This window comes from Onychostoma macrolepis, chromosome 03 (genome assembly GCF_012432095.1).
Source record: "Onychostoma macrolepis isolate SWU-2019 chromosome 03, ASM1243209v1, whole genome shotgun sequence".
NCBI lineage: Eukaryota > Metazoa > Chordata > Actinopteri > Cypriniformes > Cyprinidae > Onychostoma > Onychostoma macrolepis.
In genome coordinates this window covers 56,238,681-56,255,639 of record NC_081157.1, presented here as the reverse complement: position 1 = coordinate 56,255,639, position 16,959 = coordinate 56,238,681, and the positions used below count along the sequence as shown (strand labels likewise).

Below are 16,959 nucleotides of genomic sequence, written 5' to 3'. Positions count from 1 at the left end.
TATAGACGTGGGAACAGGAGCCCTCTCTAGGTTGGATGTAGGAACACAGTCTCTCGGCTTGACTTGGGAATAGGAGCCCTCTCTCGACTTTGATCAGGGGCTGGAGTCATGGAGGACCGTCTCCTTTTCCTCCTTAGGGCTGAGAGTGCAGCAGCCAGTGAGCTTGACAGCAGAGAGGCCGGTGGTTCTAGGCTGAGGACTAGGGAGGAGCTTAGAAGAACTCGGTGGTACCTTGTGTTGGGCGTTGGTGAGGTATCATGAGGAGACGCAGGAGATAACTCAAAAACAGACTTTTAATAACCAAAACCAAAGGGAATACTAAGTAGAATGGGGAAATGACAATAGACACCGGATGAAGAAACCATGTACAGAACTCTCTTTAACAATTAAGGTTTGACATTCTTGATTTTATCAAATGTTAAGTGAATCCTAATTTTGAATTTGGGTATTGAAATGTTATTTTTTTTTATTTATTTTTTTATTGTGAAAAGGAAAGTGATATTTATTTCATAAACCTTATTTTCCTGTTAGCTAAATATCATTTTCATAAATGTAAAGTTTTAAATGCAAATAATTGTATAATTATTTGCACAATCTACTAAAAGAATAATGCAAAAAACCCAAACTAACACAATGTAACAAAAACAATGACTTAATGAAATAAAATACATATACAGTCATGGCCAAAAATACCGGCACCCTTGGTAAATTTGATCAAAGAAGGCTGTGGAAAATTAATCTGCATTGTTATTCCTTTTAATCTTTAATTAAAAACAATTCACAAAAATCTAACCTTTTATTGGATAAGAATTTAAAATGGCAGGAAATATCATTATGAAATAAACGTTTTTCTCAAATACACGTTGGACACAATTATTGGCACCCATAGAAATTCTTATGACTAAAATATCTGAATTATGTTCCCATTCATATTCATATTAGAGCAGTCTAAATTCTATTCCATTCCACCATCAGGGCAATAATTAAGAATTTCCAATCAACGTAAAATGTTAGGAAACTGCCTGGAAGAGGACGTGTGTCTATATCGTCCTAACGCACGGTGAGGAGGAGAGTTTGAGTGTATAAAGACTTTCCAAGAACCACAGCTGGAGCATTGCAGAAAATAGTTGAGTCTCTGGTTCGAAAACCTTAAAAAAATATTGACAAACAGCACCTACATCACCACATGTTGTTTGGGAGGGTTTCAAGAAAAATTCTCCTCGCTCATCCAAAAAACAAACTCCAGCATATTCAGTTATCAGACACGACTGGAACTTCAAATGGGACTCTCTTCTATGGTCAGATGAAACTAAAAAATCAGCTTTTTAGCAGCAAACACTCGAGATGGGTTTGGTGAACACAGGAATAAAAAGTTATGTAGCTCTGATTATGAGCTACATAATTATTATTAAAAGAATATATACGTACCTTTATCTTTCTACTAAATAATGATAAAATAGTGTACTATTATACAACTATAAACTACCGCTAACAAATGTAATTGGCTACCATAGTTTTATATACTTTACATATATAATTAGTATTTAATTGTATGCAGAAATTGCTCCATCAGGAAAACATCCTACACAACCTGTAATTAAAAAATCTTACAGATTCAAGGCGCACTTAATCACTGTCTACTTGATCTTCCACATTGTCATCAGCAAAGTTTATAATACTCTTCAATGCATCTAAAATCAGAATATCCATTGTGTCATCACTGATACGTTCCTCATGGTAGTTCTTCACAGGATAAATGCAGCTCACAGGAATTCCCAGCTTGACAGAACACTCTTCCATCTGCAAAGAGAAAAGATAGATAGATGTACTTTCTTATTAACACATGAAAATGTATAGACAAACAGAAAATCGACAAATAATACGTCACACCTAATCTGCCACATGGGATATGAAGCGAGTTAGAATCCCACACTGATCATCTAATATCATATACTATGAAATCCTTCTAAGTACAAGAAACTGTAATACAATGGCAAATTTAATCATTAATATATTTACCATGGTCAGAAATTGAAAGCACAATACCTTCTGTTTTATTGTTTTGCTTGTGTAGATCCTTGTAAGGTCATCTTTGACTAGTTGACATGATTCATCAACCTTGGTCATGATTATGACTTGAGGAATGCCTGTGGTACCAGGAACAAGGAAGGAAAGGAAGTGACGTGTGGCCAAGTATGGTGACCCATACTCAGAATTTGTGCTCTGCATTTAACACATCCAAGTGCACACACACACAGCAGTGAGAAGTGAATAAACACACAGTCAATGTTGCAGCTCCCAGGGTGCAGTTGGGGGTTCGGTGCCTTGCTCAAGGGTCTCACCTCAGTCATGGTATTGAAGGTGGAAGAGAGCACTGTACATTCACTCCCCCCACCTACAATCCCAGCCGGACCTGAGACTCAAACCCGAGACCTTTGGGTTACAAGTCCCACTCTTTATCATTAGGCCACGACTACCCCCAATAATTACAGATACTCCAAAATACAAAACAATGCCTAAGTTTACACAAATGTTCAAAACGTTTGGTTACACTTTATTTTGCTAGTCCACTTTAGACATTCTACTAACTATAAGTAACTTTGTAACTACATGTCAACTAATTCTCATTAATTTGCAACTACATGTCTACTAACTCTCAGAGTAGACTGTTAGGGTAGGTTTAGGGTTAGCAGAATAAGTTGACATATACTTGCAAAGTTTCTGATAGTCAGTATGTTGTATGTTGTGGACCCATCAAAATAAAATGTTAGAAGATATTAAGCAGACAGTCTACTAATACTCTAATGACTGCTAGTTGACATGTAGTTGTAAGTTACTTACTGTTAGTAGAATGTCTAAAGTGGACTATCAACATAAAGTGTTACCAACAGTTTACATCCCTTCCAACATTGTCTATATGGTGTTGAGATCCAGTTTTTTTTACACTGAGGACAACTGAAGGACTCGTACAGAGATATTACGAAGGGTGCAAACATTCACTAATGCTCAAGAAGACAACACACTATATTAAAAGCCGAACGGATGTACATTTTTGTAAACAGGATGATCAGATACTGTAGGATGATGTGATTTCTTAAGTGCAATACTAAATAATATTACAAATCTGATCTTTTATCTTTTTATGCACTTTTTATTATCTTTTTATCTATACCATTTTGTGAATAATATCGATATATTGTATGACTTACCCAAGTCTCTTGCTTCCTTACGAACATCTGCCATTTGCCTAATTATGTTGTCATCCATCATAGAAATAGTGTTAGCAGGAAGAACAGCAACCAGACAGTGAATCCTGTCTTTCAGAGTGGGGTTCTTGTTATACTTCGGGTCTTCTTCGGTAATTCGTTTTAACGGGTTAAACTGAACAGGCAAATGCACACAATAAACTATAAGAATGTATGGAACTGAACAAGGTTTGAAAAGGTGTAGTTTTTCAACCATGACATTCCTATTGTAAAGTTTCAAACCATTCACAGAGTTTTATGAAATATTGTTTGTTCATGAAAACAAATTATGAAAAATCTTCATGTTTACATTATTTGCTTGAATGAAAGTTCTCAAATTAAATTCTGTATTAATACACTTACATTATAACCACTGTTGATGTGGCCATTTAACAATTTGATGATGTCATCCATCTTTATTCCTCCACTTTCGTGCATTCCGGCAGTGTCAGTGAAATTGAAAGGAAAGTAGGAGTCAGGATTGTCCTTCTTCACTTTATATGTTTTGCACTGAGAACAAAGCAAAGATTTGAAAGCCTCTTACTTATACAGTATGTTAATAATATAAAGATACATAGATTAAACTTACCTTCACAGTGAAACTTTGATCAGTTTCTACTGCATGTGCCAGGGCCCTGGTAGTGATGCGGCCCTGGAGAGCATTATTCACAGAGTTGAAAAAGCTTGATTTTCCAGCACCTTGTGGTCCATGCAGAAGAATTCTCAGAGTGCCAACTTCTGAGTTCCTAGGTTTGAAGATGTTTATTGCTGTCAGAAGATTTTGTTTATCCTCACTAGAAAGGGAGTTTCTTTGTTATTTTGGAAACCAACAAACAAAACTAATGAACTTGCAGAACAAAATGAAATAAAAGATGCTAAATATTTACGAAAACTGCAGAATTCAATAGAATTGCACCAAATCTTAATTATTAATTTGGAAACTCTAAATGGGCCTCATTTATCAATCTAACGTAGAAACAAGCGCAGATACGTGCACACAAAGCAACTTACGACAGAGTTCACATGTGATTCATGAAATGTTCGTATACCGCCAATCTCATTGTACGAATGATTGTATGTTGATAAATGTGGCGGCAGAAAACAATCGTCATTTGAATATATCACACCCCTAAAAACACGCTGGTATAGAAGCCTTGTCCCTAGAGTTTACGACACGGACAAACGAAACCCGGCCAAAAAGAGGAAGTAATCTCATGAAAGAGAAAATGATTTTACTCCAAAAACACCCGTTAACCTTGTAATTGCAAACAATTAGGCTAGATTAATTTAAGTAATTTATATGTAGCCTATATTAAAATACTGGTAAATATAAACATTATAGCCCTGCTAACACATGACGTAACAGTTACGTAATGTATTGGTAACTTTTGGTAATGTCATGTCTTACCAATTGATAACGTTTTGTTTTTTTTAAGTTTATTTTATTTAAATTTTTTGTATTACTTTATTATATATGCTGCTTGGATTTATTGTTAATGTGTTTAACAATGGAAAGATGACAATGTCTGTTTGTTACTTGAAGGTTTAATAAAGTGATTTAAAAAAAAAAGCTTAATATATAGTGACGTGACAGAGCGTGCGCGCCTCCACAACTGACATGAGAGAAAATTAAAATATGCCATAATTTTTCCTCATAAAGGTAAGAGTATACATCATTCGAAGTTGCAAATAGTTATATTTGTGTGCACTCACAATATCAACAAAACATTTTTCTGTAAAATAAAGAAAACAAACAGGGTGATCTTGATCTTGAGCAGGAACACTTCACAAAAACTGAACCAAAACTCACTGACATGATAAATATATTTATAGAATGCTATAAATTACTACTTCAACTAAATAATTCAAATCAAAAATTAAAATCTATTTCATTAGTCTATGTAATCTGAAAAGATGCATTTCTCTCTAAAGGCGCGTCCAGTGAGGAGATATGGGGAGTCAGGGTCATGAACTTCATTGTCACGAATCCGGTTTATGAACTTCCGTTCACTCACCACCAGAGGTCACTCGCTCACCACATTGACTCTCACACCATACATCACACTGGACTCCATTTCCCATCATCCATGGCACTGATGACACATACACAGTTGATTACACTGATTGCACAGCTATCATATCACACACTCTACTTAAGCCATGGACTTTCTCTCCCTCACTGCCGAGTATTGTATGCGCTTATCGCTCCCCTAGCCTTAGCTACTCTACAGAGCCCTTGATAGTTTTCCTAGTTTTGCCTTGCCTGTTTTGGATTGTGTTTTCCCCTGCCTGGACTTTTCTTTCGTTTTCAGATCTCCTCTCTCGTCAAGCCCCTTTGGATACTGTTCGCTGTCAACAGACCCAGGCCCATTTTGGATTACTCTCTGCCTTGCCTATGATAGACCTGTTTGCCACTGTTCAACGTCTCTGCTCAATAAAAGCTTGCAAATGGATCCGCACGCTTCTCGTCTCGTTGGTCTCGTTACATTCATACTATTTTATTTTTATTTATTTTATTTTATTTTTTTGTTTTGTTTTGTTGGGCCGCTGTGCCAAGATTGTGTTTGCATGCAGTACAAATACCCTACAGTGCTAAAAAACAGTGTCCCGCAATATAAAGTCAATGGAGAGTGTTGGATTACCCCCCTGCCACATATTCAGTGAAAAGGATTTACTCTGTATATGAATTTTAATCCATGCTATATGAACCTTTTCATATAAACTGGAATAAATACAAAACTAGAGCCAAACTAAAACTGAAATGAGACATTAGGTATTATGAAAGCACGTATTTCTGTACATTTCGAAATAAGGTGCATTAAAAGTCAATAAATCCTTGATTAATATGAATATTTTAATTAAAAATGTATCCCCACGTACTATTCAATAAAATTCAGCAGAGTGAGCGAGTTTTTGGATATGGATTAAACTTATTTTAATGAATAAAGTACCACATTTCAGCTATAATTTTGTTAGGGACGGTACAAAATTTTTTATTTTATCCTTGCTTCTAGAAAATTCTATGCTTTCTAACATCTTCATGTGGCCATAAACATTTCATTTTAACGTGGCTTTAAGCACTATGCATTGTTAAAATTTCACTTTCACCGTGACTAAGTAAATGTGGTGTTTACATGGAATAATCGTAATATGAGTTTACCTTATGGTATGAAACCTGTCTCCACTGAATTACATCAGTAGGAAAGCGATAAAACGAGTATATTCCATCTGGAGTCTTGTGTTTCATTTCGAGGCAAAACAAAAAAACATTGTCGAACAACAATATAAAATGCGGGGAAACTTAATTTGTTATTCTACAATTAATTGTACTATAAATTATACTACAATTGGAAAATACTGTAAATTGTTGCAAATTGTTAGAAACTGTTCGGCGTGATGATGTTTAACCCTCTGGGGTCTGAGGTCATTTTGGGGCCCTTGAGATGTTTTGACATGCCCTGATATTTGTGCTTATTTCAGCTACTTAAAACATACTATTGACCAACATGTAATTTTTTTTCCATCCAGCACAAACTGTGCTACAATAATATGTGACCAAGATGGATGTACATGTTTGCATTTTTTAGAAAAAAATATTATGCGTGGTTAGTAAGTTTTGGGAAAAAAAATGTAGCTGAAATAAGGCCATAAAACCCACACTAAATAGTTGTGAATAAGACTTTTGAGTAATCAGTCTTGTAGCCTAGAATATTTACTTCAGAATTATGTGCAAATCATTCTGCTTACTCATTCACAGAAAACAATATATTGATTTAAAATTTTCAAGACATGTTTTGTGATCGAGGGTCTATATGCGAGGGAGTGGCAATGGCCATGAATATTAAGTGAGTCTCACCTGAGAGACAAAGGGCCCTCCCCTAATGGCCCATCAGTGTGACTGTGACTGTGAGGCAGGTAAGAGAGAATGTGAGGAGATTGAAAGAAAGGGGTTTTTAAATTATTTGTATTTTATTTACAACACAGTATAATCAAAACATACATAATGAAGGTCAAAGACACATTATTGTGCACACTGATCTAACCACAGAGACGTGAACAGACTTTGAGTCATTCCTGCAACAGATTCTGTTCAACAAGTAAATCATACCTGATATTTACGTGTGTTATTTAAGTGTTTCTACTTCTTTCCATGGATTCAAGAAGAAAAAAACATAATCAGTAGAAAAGGAGCTTGTTTTGACATAGAATATCAGTGTAGTTGAACATCTGATGTTGGTGCAGCGCTCTCAGAGGAAAACAGTTTGAAGAGACATCAGGATTCATCTGGTGCTGGTATCTGATTCAATAAAATACAAACAAAAAAACATTTGTGAGCATGTTAATATCAGGAACATCTGTATATATATATCATAAACATTGTAATAACTTTAGCTCTTTATTGAAGCTTTTAATTTGAATTTTAGCTTTAGGGAATCAAATCGTAGAAATCCAATATTTTGATCGGATTAATTGATATTAATCAAAATGTATAGATTAATTGATATTAATCAAAACATATAATTTATACTTTCTTAACGACTCGAGCCAGCGAGCATTAAACCAGTATTTTTAGCAATTCTGTTTATTTCGTGGCCCCGATAATAATACAGAATTTGTTGGGTAATTTTGAGCAACAGGTAACAAGATCTTCGGCAAATAGTTTCAAACTTGAAAACACAGCACCAAACCATTCCTCATAAATGAAACCAGAGTTTATTTACTATTCTATGATACAATACTAACACAAAACATACACACACACACACACACACACACACACACACATACACATGTTCGGCAAGAGGGTTGCGATTTGAAGACAGTTTAAGGTTCTAAGGCCTGATGGAGTCACAAACAGAGGCTTTGACTTTACTCTTAAAGATTAATGCACATCAGCTCAGCAAATAGAGATGTTTTTGTTTGTTTTACTTGCGTTACGTTGACTTGAAGGCTGAGCTGGCTCTGTATGGTTGTTTGAGGGAATCCCGGAGCTGCGGTGTCTTTGTTGCGTGACGTCACACGGGGAATCCTTTTGGATTAGTGGCTTCCTGGCTGCGCGAAACTGGCAAGGCTTTGAAGTCCTTATGCTGCAGGCTTTGCAAGTTCCTTTGTCAGAAGTTGATAGTGAAAGTCTTGGATGGTCAACCTGATGTTAAGGCTGTAGGCTTTCCAGCAGCAAAGTTCTTCCAGCGGCCCAGTTGCAACAGCAGCAGCAGCCCAGTTCTTTATCTCAGTTCATTTTAGAAGCTCAAAAAACTCTCTGTGAGCTTTGTGTCACGTAGTTTTAACGGGCTGGATTCTGTCCACCCACTAAAGGTATCTTCCAACCAGATCGTCTGTACAGGGCGAGGCCACGCCCAGCACGGCTTCTTTCCGTGCATATATTAACATAATGCTTCGTCCATCATGTGAGTGATATTTCTAATAAATGGTTATAAAAGTATTCACTCTTCATATGAACTTAAACATCAACATAACATTAATTCCAACTTCCTGCATTTGAAATACGCTCTAATATGATATTATACATGGCAATCTATTCAAAAGAAAGTTATAAGGTAAAGATCGAAATATCACACCACGCATAACATAAACATCAAGCATATATGTAAGACATCAAACATGTTATTTGTTCATACACTTGCATCGATGGCAATGGAAATAAAAGATTGTCTCTAAAGTTCATTTGTAAGTTAGTGTTGCATGAGCAAAGTTGGAGACCGAGCACGCGGGAGCCATGTTACAGATCTCGTGGTCTTGACGGCCTGAGGCTTTAAGTTCCTTTTAATGGTCCTTTTCCTTTTCGAAATGTATGGATCTTTATATCTTGACAATCACGCGGTTGCTCCACGGGTTGCAGGAAAGACTCTTGCAGTTCTTTAAAACAAAGGAGCTTTGTTTTTCCTGATAAAGTTAGTCATTATCACCGATGAGAAAACGCTGACAGGAAACGGCTCAAACCGTGGTCTGAGATTAATCGTTAACTAGTCTCATGACCGCAGATGTCTACAGAGGACTCCTTTTAAGGATTTGTGCTGTTAAACACAAATTTTGGTGTTTGCGTTTGCATGAGGTCCTACAATATCATACATATCACTATCATAAAAAATCTTATATCTGAGAAACTAATTATTGTTTAGCACGTTATTAAAATCTATTTCTGAACACAGTAGGCTATTAATAATAAACATGTACTAAACATACTTAGACTCGTAGCATTCATCATGTTACAGTGTACACTCATATTACTTTTATTGTTTTATATAGAGCATGAAAACATCATCGCGCCGTAAGAAATTTAAATAAAATGAATTGCCCCTCATATTCAAAATGTTTTACACGATTTCAAACATTGTAGTCAGGAATTATAGTTTGGGAAAAACCCAACTATGATTTTGTAGTCATATAGTCTAGTATGTATGATTTTATAGTAGTCTATGATATGATTCTGTAGCCACAGACTCAAACATGCTTTGTACAATAAAAGGATGTACTTTGTACTATAAAAAATGCTATTTTATATCTGAGAAACTAATTATTATTGTTTAGCACGCTATTAAAATCTATTTGTGAACAGAGTATTAATAATAAACATGGTCTAAACATTCTTAGACGCGTAGCATTCATCATGTTGTGTTTGGGAAACCCCCAGCTAACTGTTAGTAAATCCGTTCAAGTTTATGTCACAATAAAACGTTAACTAATGTAAAAAGAAACATTACTTACTCATCTCCTCTGCTGGATGAAATCGTGTTCTTCTTTCGAGGGAAATCCTGCTTTTACTCGGCACGTCTTCCAGAAGCATCTCCTCATCTCGCGATGAATCTCCTCACTCTTTGTTTGTGTTGGGCGTTTGCACGCGCGCACGCACCACACGGCTATTTACATATGAACAGCGCGAGCCACGTGAGGACGGGGTCACATTAGCGATAATGAGTCAGACGGGACAGATTGAACATCGTGTTGGTTTCATACGGATTACTTCATCACAGAATGTTTGTTTTCGATAAGACTTGTTTCATTTCAAAGTAGACACGTCAAGCTTTCTATAGATATATTTCTCATGTCTCTGTGTTGAGTATTTGCTGAGTTACAGTTCATTTTAGTGACGCGTTTCTAAAAACAGTTCGCGGAGACGGAGAAGACAGAGAGCGCACCCTGTTCGTTTTCTTTATTCTTCAAAAGCACAAAGTTTAGTTGTTATTATGAGTGTATACAAATAAAAGTAGACCCCTTACAGATTCGAATGGTGTATTGCTCTTATCTGTACGATCAAAAATGGCAGAGTAATTCAAGCTCATTTCGGCCTTATCAGGAAAATCTGCCTCAAAACGCGTTTGTCGACCCCAGAGGGTTAATGTCTCCGACAGCGCCTGTAGCCCCATTTAGCAACTTGTTAGCAACCGTCATTTTTAAGAAATGTAACAGTTTAAAAAAAATCACGAGTGGGGTGTATCTGTTGTGTTTTATGTCTTAGAGTTAAAAAGTGAAAGTATCTTGAGCTTGTGTGAACCATGAACCTTATTTTAGGGGATTTAATCAAAATTCCATTCAAAAAACCCATTGAGTCTGGGATGATGGAACCGGAAGTGCTAAAATGCACTCGCTTCCGGGTTTTTGCCTACAAAGTGACATCATAGTTCCACCACTCTATTGATCCACGACGTTGCCACGACATCACGGTTACAAACTGGCCACGTCACAAAGTTACATTGTGGCAACATAACTGGGTCTTTCACGTTTGCTATGGTTTCCGGTTTAAACGACATGTTTGGAAACGGTGAAACACGGTTTGACATAAGTTTTTTCTTGTTTGGTGGGTGTGTCAAAAATGTCAGCCCAAACAGCAGCAATATGTATACAGTGGGGCAAAAAAGTATTTAGTCAGCCACCAATTGTGCAAGTTCTCCCACTTAAAAAGATGAGAGAGGCCTGTAATTTTCATCATAGGTATACCTCAACTATGAGAGACAAAATGAGAAAAAAAATCCCCCCCCAAAAAAAAAAACCACATTGTAGGATTTTTAAATAATTTATTTTCAAATTATGGTGGAAAATAAGTATTTGGTCAATAACAAAATTTAATCTCAAAACTTTGTTGGCAATGACAGAGATCAAACGTTTTCTGTAAGTCTTCACACACTGTTGCTGGTATTTTGGCCCATTCCTCCATGCAGATCTCCTCTAGAGCAGTAATGTTTTGGGGCTGTCGCTGGGCAACACGGACTTTCAACTCCCTCCAAAGATTTTCGATGGGGTTGAGATCTGGAGACTGGCTAGGCCACTCCAGGACCGTGAAATGCTTCTTACGAAGCCACTCCTTCGGGTGTGTTTGGGATCATTGTCATGCTGAAAGACCCAGCCACGTTTCATCTTCAATGCCCTTGCTGATGGAAGGAGGTTTTCACTCAAAATCTCACGATACATGGCCCCATTCATTCTTTCGTTTACACAGATCAGTCGTCCTGGTCGCTTTGCAGAAAAACAGCCCCAAAGCATGATGTTTCCACCCCCATGCTTCACAGTAAGGTATGGTGTTCTTTGGATGCAACTCAGCATTCTTTCTCCTCCAAACACGACAAGTTGAGCTTTTACCAAAAAGTTATATTTTGGTTTCATCTGACCATATGACATTCTCCCAATCCTCTTCTGGATCATCCAAATGCTCTCTAGCAAACTTCAGACGGGCCCGGACATGTACTGGCTTAAGCAGGGGGACACGTCTGGCACTGCAGGATTTGAGTCCCTGGCGGCGCAGTGTGTTACTGATGGTAGCCTTTGTTACTTTGGTCCCAGCTAGGTCCCCCCGTGTGGTTCTGGGATTTTTGCTCACAGTTCTTATGATCATTTTGACCCCACGGGGTGAGATCTTGCGTGGAGCCCCAGATCGAGGGAGATTATCAGTGGTCTTGTATGTCTTCCATTTTCTAATAATTGCTCCCACAGTTGATTTCTTCACACCAAGCTGCTTACCTATTGCAGATTCAGTCTTCCCAGCCTGGTGCGGGTCTACAATTTTGTTTCTGGTGTCCTTTGACAGCTCTTTGGTCTTGGCCATGGTGGAGTTTGGAGTTGGACTGTTTGAGGTTGTGGACAGGTGTCTTTTATACTGATAACGAGTTCAAACAGATGCCATTAATACAGGTAATGAGTGGAGGACAGAGGAGCCTCTTAAAGAAGAAGTTACAGGTCTGTGAGAGCCAGAAATCTTGCTTGTTTGTAGATGACCAAATACTTATTTTACCGAGGAATTTACCAATTGTAGTGTCAGAACGAGTCAGACAAAACTAAGATTCGATCAGAACATCGAAACATGAGAAGCCGAAATTCCGGAAGAGGCTCCAAGAAAACAGGACAACGTCGTAAAGATTCCTATCTCCGACTTCTGGAGCAAGCCTAACCAACAAGCCTCTTTCACAGAACAGCTCGCAACATTAAGACAAAAGAACACTTATTGATAACTCCAACGCAGGAAGGAGATCGTCAAATTTGGGGTAAATAATCAAGATTAATGGTCAAAGAGATGGCCATCACATGGCGTTCCACAAGAGAAATCACGTGCTTCTTTAGATTGACTCTTCCCCCACACATAGAAGACAAAGAACCAGACTGAAATTCATGTCCAAAGAACATGTCTTTTGGTCTCCACAAAGACTTTCTTTTTCATATGCACATATTACCATCCTAAAAGGACATTGCTAGGCATAACACTATATTAGGTATGTAACCACATATTAGACTATCATGTTTTAAGCACTTATTATGTATGTCTTTCTAATAACTATTGAATGACTTTAAGGTTAGTCGTGTTTGGTATGTATGAGTTTGACATTTCTAGCTTGAAATGTTTCTTTCAATTAATTCTGTGTCAAATGTATCATATTCTGGTTATAGAAATCACATCCAAAAGTATACTTTGCAAGAGTGTGTAAAATTCGGACCATGTGACTGATAACATGCTGATTTATGATGGAAGGAACAACCCTAGCTAAGATAATAGCCTATCTAATTGGTCAAGACACCAAATGGGATGTGTCCCAAAAGCCGAGTTTAAAAACTCAGAACACCATCAAATCTTTCTCTCTCTCGTCTCTTTCGCCCCTCTCTCGTCCCTTCTTCTCGCCACCGCGTTTTGACGCTGTTTTAGCGCTCTTTGAGCGTGCTCTGGCCTACAGGCCAGTTGCTACTTAACACCACGATGAGAAGAAAAACCACCTAGTCTCGTTACTCAGTTTCGTGTTCAAAAGTTAAGTTTTACACAAAGTCCAGCTACGACTGCACCAAACTTCAACTAGCAACAGACTTCGAAACCATCTTCAGCCAACGCCCAATGATTGGCTTCCCAAGACTTCACTACAAACAACCACTGAACTGTCAGCCAATCAGCAACCTCGGGAAACCCCCTTTCTGAAATGATGACAACAAAAGGGAATCTCTTAACACAAAGGCAACGCAAGCAAGTAACTTCCAGATTTTTGCTGAGCTGGTGCATTTAATACAAATTTTAGCCTAATTGAGAAACTCAATATGAGGGTTAATTAAGTGATTGGTGGTTGTTCAGGTCTATGCAACAGCCCATATTGCTGTAAACTTGGGATTTCACATTTTCATCCTCTAGATTCAACACTAGAACTACCGGAATTCTACAACTACTAGAATGGCCATAGCGGTCATTCTGACCATTCATACTAGACTGAACTGAATGCCATTTTTGTCATATTATATTTACATTTGAAGCTTCTATTGAGGTTTTACAATGAAGTTTTGAATGTCTGTTGTCATATTTTATGATGCCATCACCCTAAAAAAAATAGGATTTTTTTTGTAATATATAATTATGTAAGACTAGACTGCTTCCGAATGTGTGTGCCTCGCTCGCTGTGTGTCCGGTAAGCGGGAGAGCAAAGGTTTTTCACCGCAATGAAAATGTTGTAGCCTATTTGAAAGTCTAAATGCCAACAATGAAATGAAGCTGAATATTTCAGTAGATAAAACATGTTGTGAATTTTGGAAATTATTACATATATCTTTTTTTTTTTCAATACATTTTGACTATTGTATTTTACAACGCTCTGGAGAACATTGAAAGTGTTTGGATCACACAAATGAAACTATGCAGCCACCAGTGGAATCATAATCCATGAATAAATGGATGTGTTATGATAGTACAGGTAATAATAAACATCGTCACTGTTTCTAAAAAAATAACCTAATTAATTTTTGTTTATTTCACAATGTCAGTTGTCAGGGCTAAAATTAGCCTATAGGCATTAGCTATTACGCTACTACTACTACTCCTAATAATAATAATAACATAATGGCTATTTTGTCATAACACTGAAGTAAGCTATTATTGATAACAGCCAAGCTAGTCTTCCTAGCATCAGCCTAACATAGCCTACCTGGAACCGTGGCAGATTGAATGACAGCAGTTGTTGAATTGGAGGTGTCCACCCGGCTTTTTTACAGATTTTAGCTTAGCAATAGAATATAAAAACCAACTAGAACAAAAGTTGCTAGGCAACAGTGACTCCCATCTTCAGCCGCGGGAAGAAGTTGCAAAAACTGAAATTATACGTCGTCTTTAATGCGAACAATCAATTTGACCACTATGGCCATTCAAGGTAGAAATACTATTGAAAAGAGAAGTATCTTGTGTTTTGTGCTTAAAAGTTAATGTCTTAAACTGCCGATCTTGTTACTGTGCTATTAAATAGTGTTTTCACTATATTGTGGATTTTAATATCCAGTACAGAGTTGATGTTATACGGCTCGTTCAGTGAATCGCCTGCCGACTCAGTGATCAGCTGCGAAACAGTGATTCTGTCCAAATTCCCTATAAAATCATAAATGATTCCCTTTGAGCTAAATTGACCTGTTTCCCTTACATTACATATTACCTTACACATATAAAGCTAAAGCCTTGTATATTCTAATCTTACTGGTTAACGATCGACTAATGAGCTTCATTTGACGGTCAGGAATATTATCTAAATTAACAAAATGCTGTTATTATACAATTCTCCAACAGATTTACTATGCTGCGCACAAGTTCAGGTTACTCAAAAACTTGCTGAGACCAGACGTGAAATTTGATTGTAGCCACCGATCACGTGTTGCGTTGAAATGACTGTACGGACAATTTTCTGTCGTATGTTCATTTCATAAATGAGGCCCATTGTCTCTTCAAGAAAAGAAAAAAAGTTGGTGGTCATGGTCATTGCAAAAAATATAGTAATGTAGAATGCTGTTATTGTCTAATAAAAGTAAATTATTCAAGAGTCAAGCAATAAGCATATTCTGTTGTAATAGAAAAAGTAGTTTTCAGAGCTTACTTCCAGTCCAAGGACCTCCAGGGTTTGTCAAACTCTGTTTAACCAAAACAAATATTTAGTCAATTTAAAATTGTATTATATTTATTCATTTGAGCTATTTTATTTTTGACGAGTATTAATTTTTGTTTTTTCTATATAGTAGGTTTTACACTATACATTTTACTGAGTGATCATCCAGAATGAATTATGCCCATTTGTTTCACTGTACCTAGAGATGGAGGTTTTTCGGGGTTTCTAAATAGCCACATCCCAGCAACACCTTTGTCCTTACTTTGAAATAAAGATATTAGTTAGAGAAAGTGCAAGTGTAGCTTATTTGACACAGTACCTCCTACAGCAAGAATATTTTTGGTTGTTTTCCTCTTCCTATTAAAAGAAGTGTTATTTCTAAAGTAAAAAAAAAAAAAAAAAAAAAAAGGACCCAATCAGTTAGATCTACATATTTTTAATTTCCTTTTTCACCTAAAATGACAGAAGCTCATTTCAAAACATTTTAAAGGGGTCATATGATGCTTTTTTTAAAGATCATTATTTGGTGTAACAGAATATGTTGACATGCTTTAATCTTCAAAAAATCTTTGAAAATAAATGTAAAGACAGTTATGCCCTTAGTTTTTTACCATCAGTTCAAGCCCCAGAGAGGAACAGAGTCGCATGACAGACACAGTGATGAAGCTCGTATGTGTTTGCACACAAGCCGCGATTGTGTGACCGTGTCTCCCTCTCTCACACACACACACACACACACACACATACACAGCGCGCAAACCTCCGCATTTGAGCAGTCAATAGCAAATACTTAAACTAATAACAAAACATACTTACAGTCTTTGATTCAGAAGCCCCAGATTGTCATAGCAGAGTCAGAATTACCTCCTCTCCTAGGTTCACGAAACGGTCATCCATAAAATGCGTTGCTGTTCTGTTGTAAGTAGTCTTAATGATTCCTAAATGCATCTACTTTTGGAAGGCATTTCTCTTTCGCATAGAAACAGACAGCGTCTCCCTGCCGTTTTAGGGGGGCGTAGCAGAGTCTTAACTTTTATAAAGAATAACTCTTTGGTTTTGAGACTTTAGTCTTTGCAACTTCAGGGATCTCATCTATGCACAATCAGCTCGTAACACTCCAAAGAGAAAAGAAAACTTGAAATCACATCATATGACAACTTAAAAAAAAAGAGTTAGGCTTAATTTGGACAGTAATGTTTGTAAATTGAATCAAAAAGATATCAAATCTTTTCTATCACTTTAATAACTTGTTCTGTTCCTCATTTCATTTCAATCCTTAAAGGAACTGAAAGAGGAGATTAGAGGAGGTGATAATACCTGTTTGTTATTTGAAGTGGTGTAGCATTACTCATAGAAAAGACTACTACATG

At 36.9% G+C, this 16,959-nt stretch overlaps 1 protein-coding gene across 2 annotated transcripts; it reads right to left on the bottom strand.

Moving 5' to 3' along the window:
• Positions 1–205: 205 nt before the first annotated feature.
• Positions 206–16,959, bottom strand: ifi44b (interferon induced protein 44b). Of its 2 annotated transcripts, none has more exons than XM_058768429.1 (7): positions 15,789–16,959; positions 15,581–15,614; positions 3,835–4,039; positions 3,609–3,755; positions 3,210–3,381; positions 2,047–2,147; positions 206–1,800 (listed from the first exon to the last, which is right to left on the bottom strand). In XM_058768429.1, the coding sequence occupies exons 1-7, from the start codon at positions 15,826–15,828 to the stop codon at positions 1,627–1,629; spliced, it is 873 nt and encodes a 290-aa protein (XP_058624412.1). In that variant the 5' UTR covers positions 15,829–16,959; the 3' UTR covers positions 206–1,626. The 2 variants fall into 2 exon arrangements, with proteins under 2 accessions (XP_058624412.1, XP_058624413.1); XM_058768430.1 differs by having other exon boundaries at positions 3,835–3,991.

What these genes read in the sequence shown, in the direction of transcription:
- ifi44b (XM_058768429.1), bottom strand. Translation starts at nt 15,828, where the DNA reads ATGTGGCTATTTAGAAACCCCGAAAAACCTCCATCTCTAG. An exon ending in ACATCAACAGTGGTTATAAT is followed by an intron (nt 3,382 to 3,608) that starts GTAAGTGTATTA and finishes TTGCCTGTTCAG; the next exon opens with TTTAACCCGTTAAAACGAAT. An exon ending in GCAAAACAATAAAACAGAAG is followed by an intron (nt 1,801 to 2,046) that starts GTATTGTGCTTT and finishes TTCTCTTTGCAG; the next exon opens with ATGGAAGAGTGTTCTGTCAA.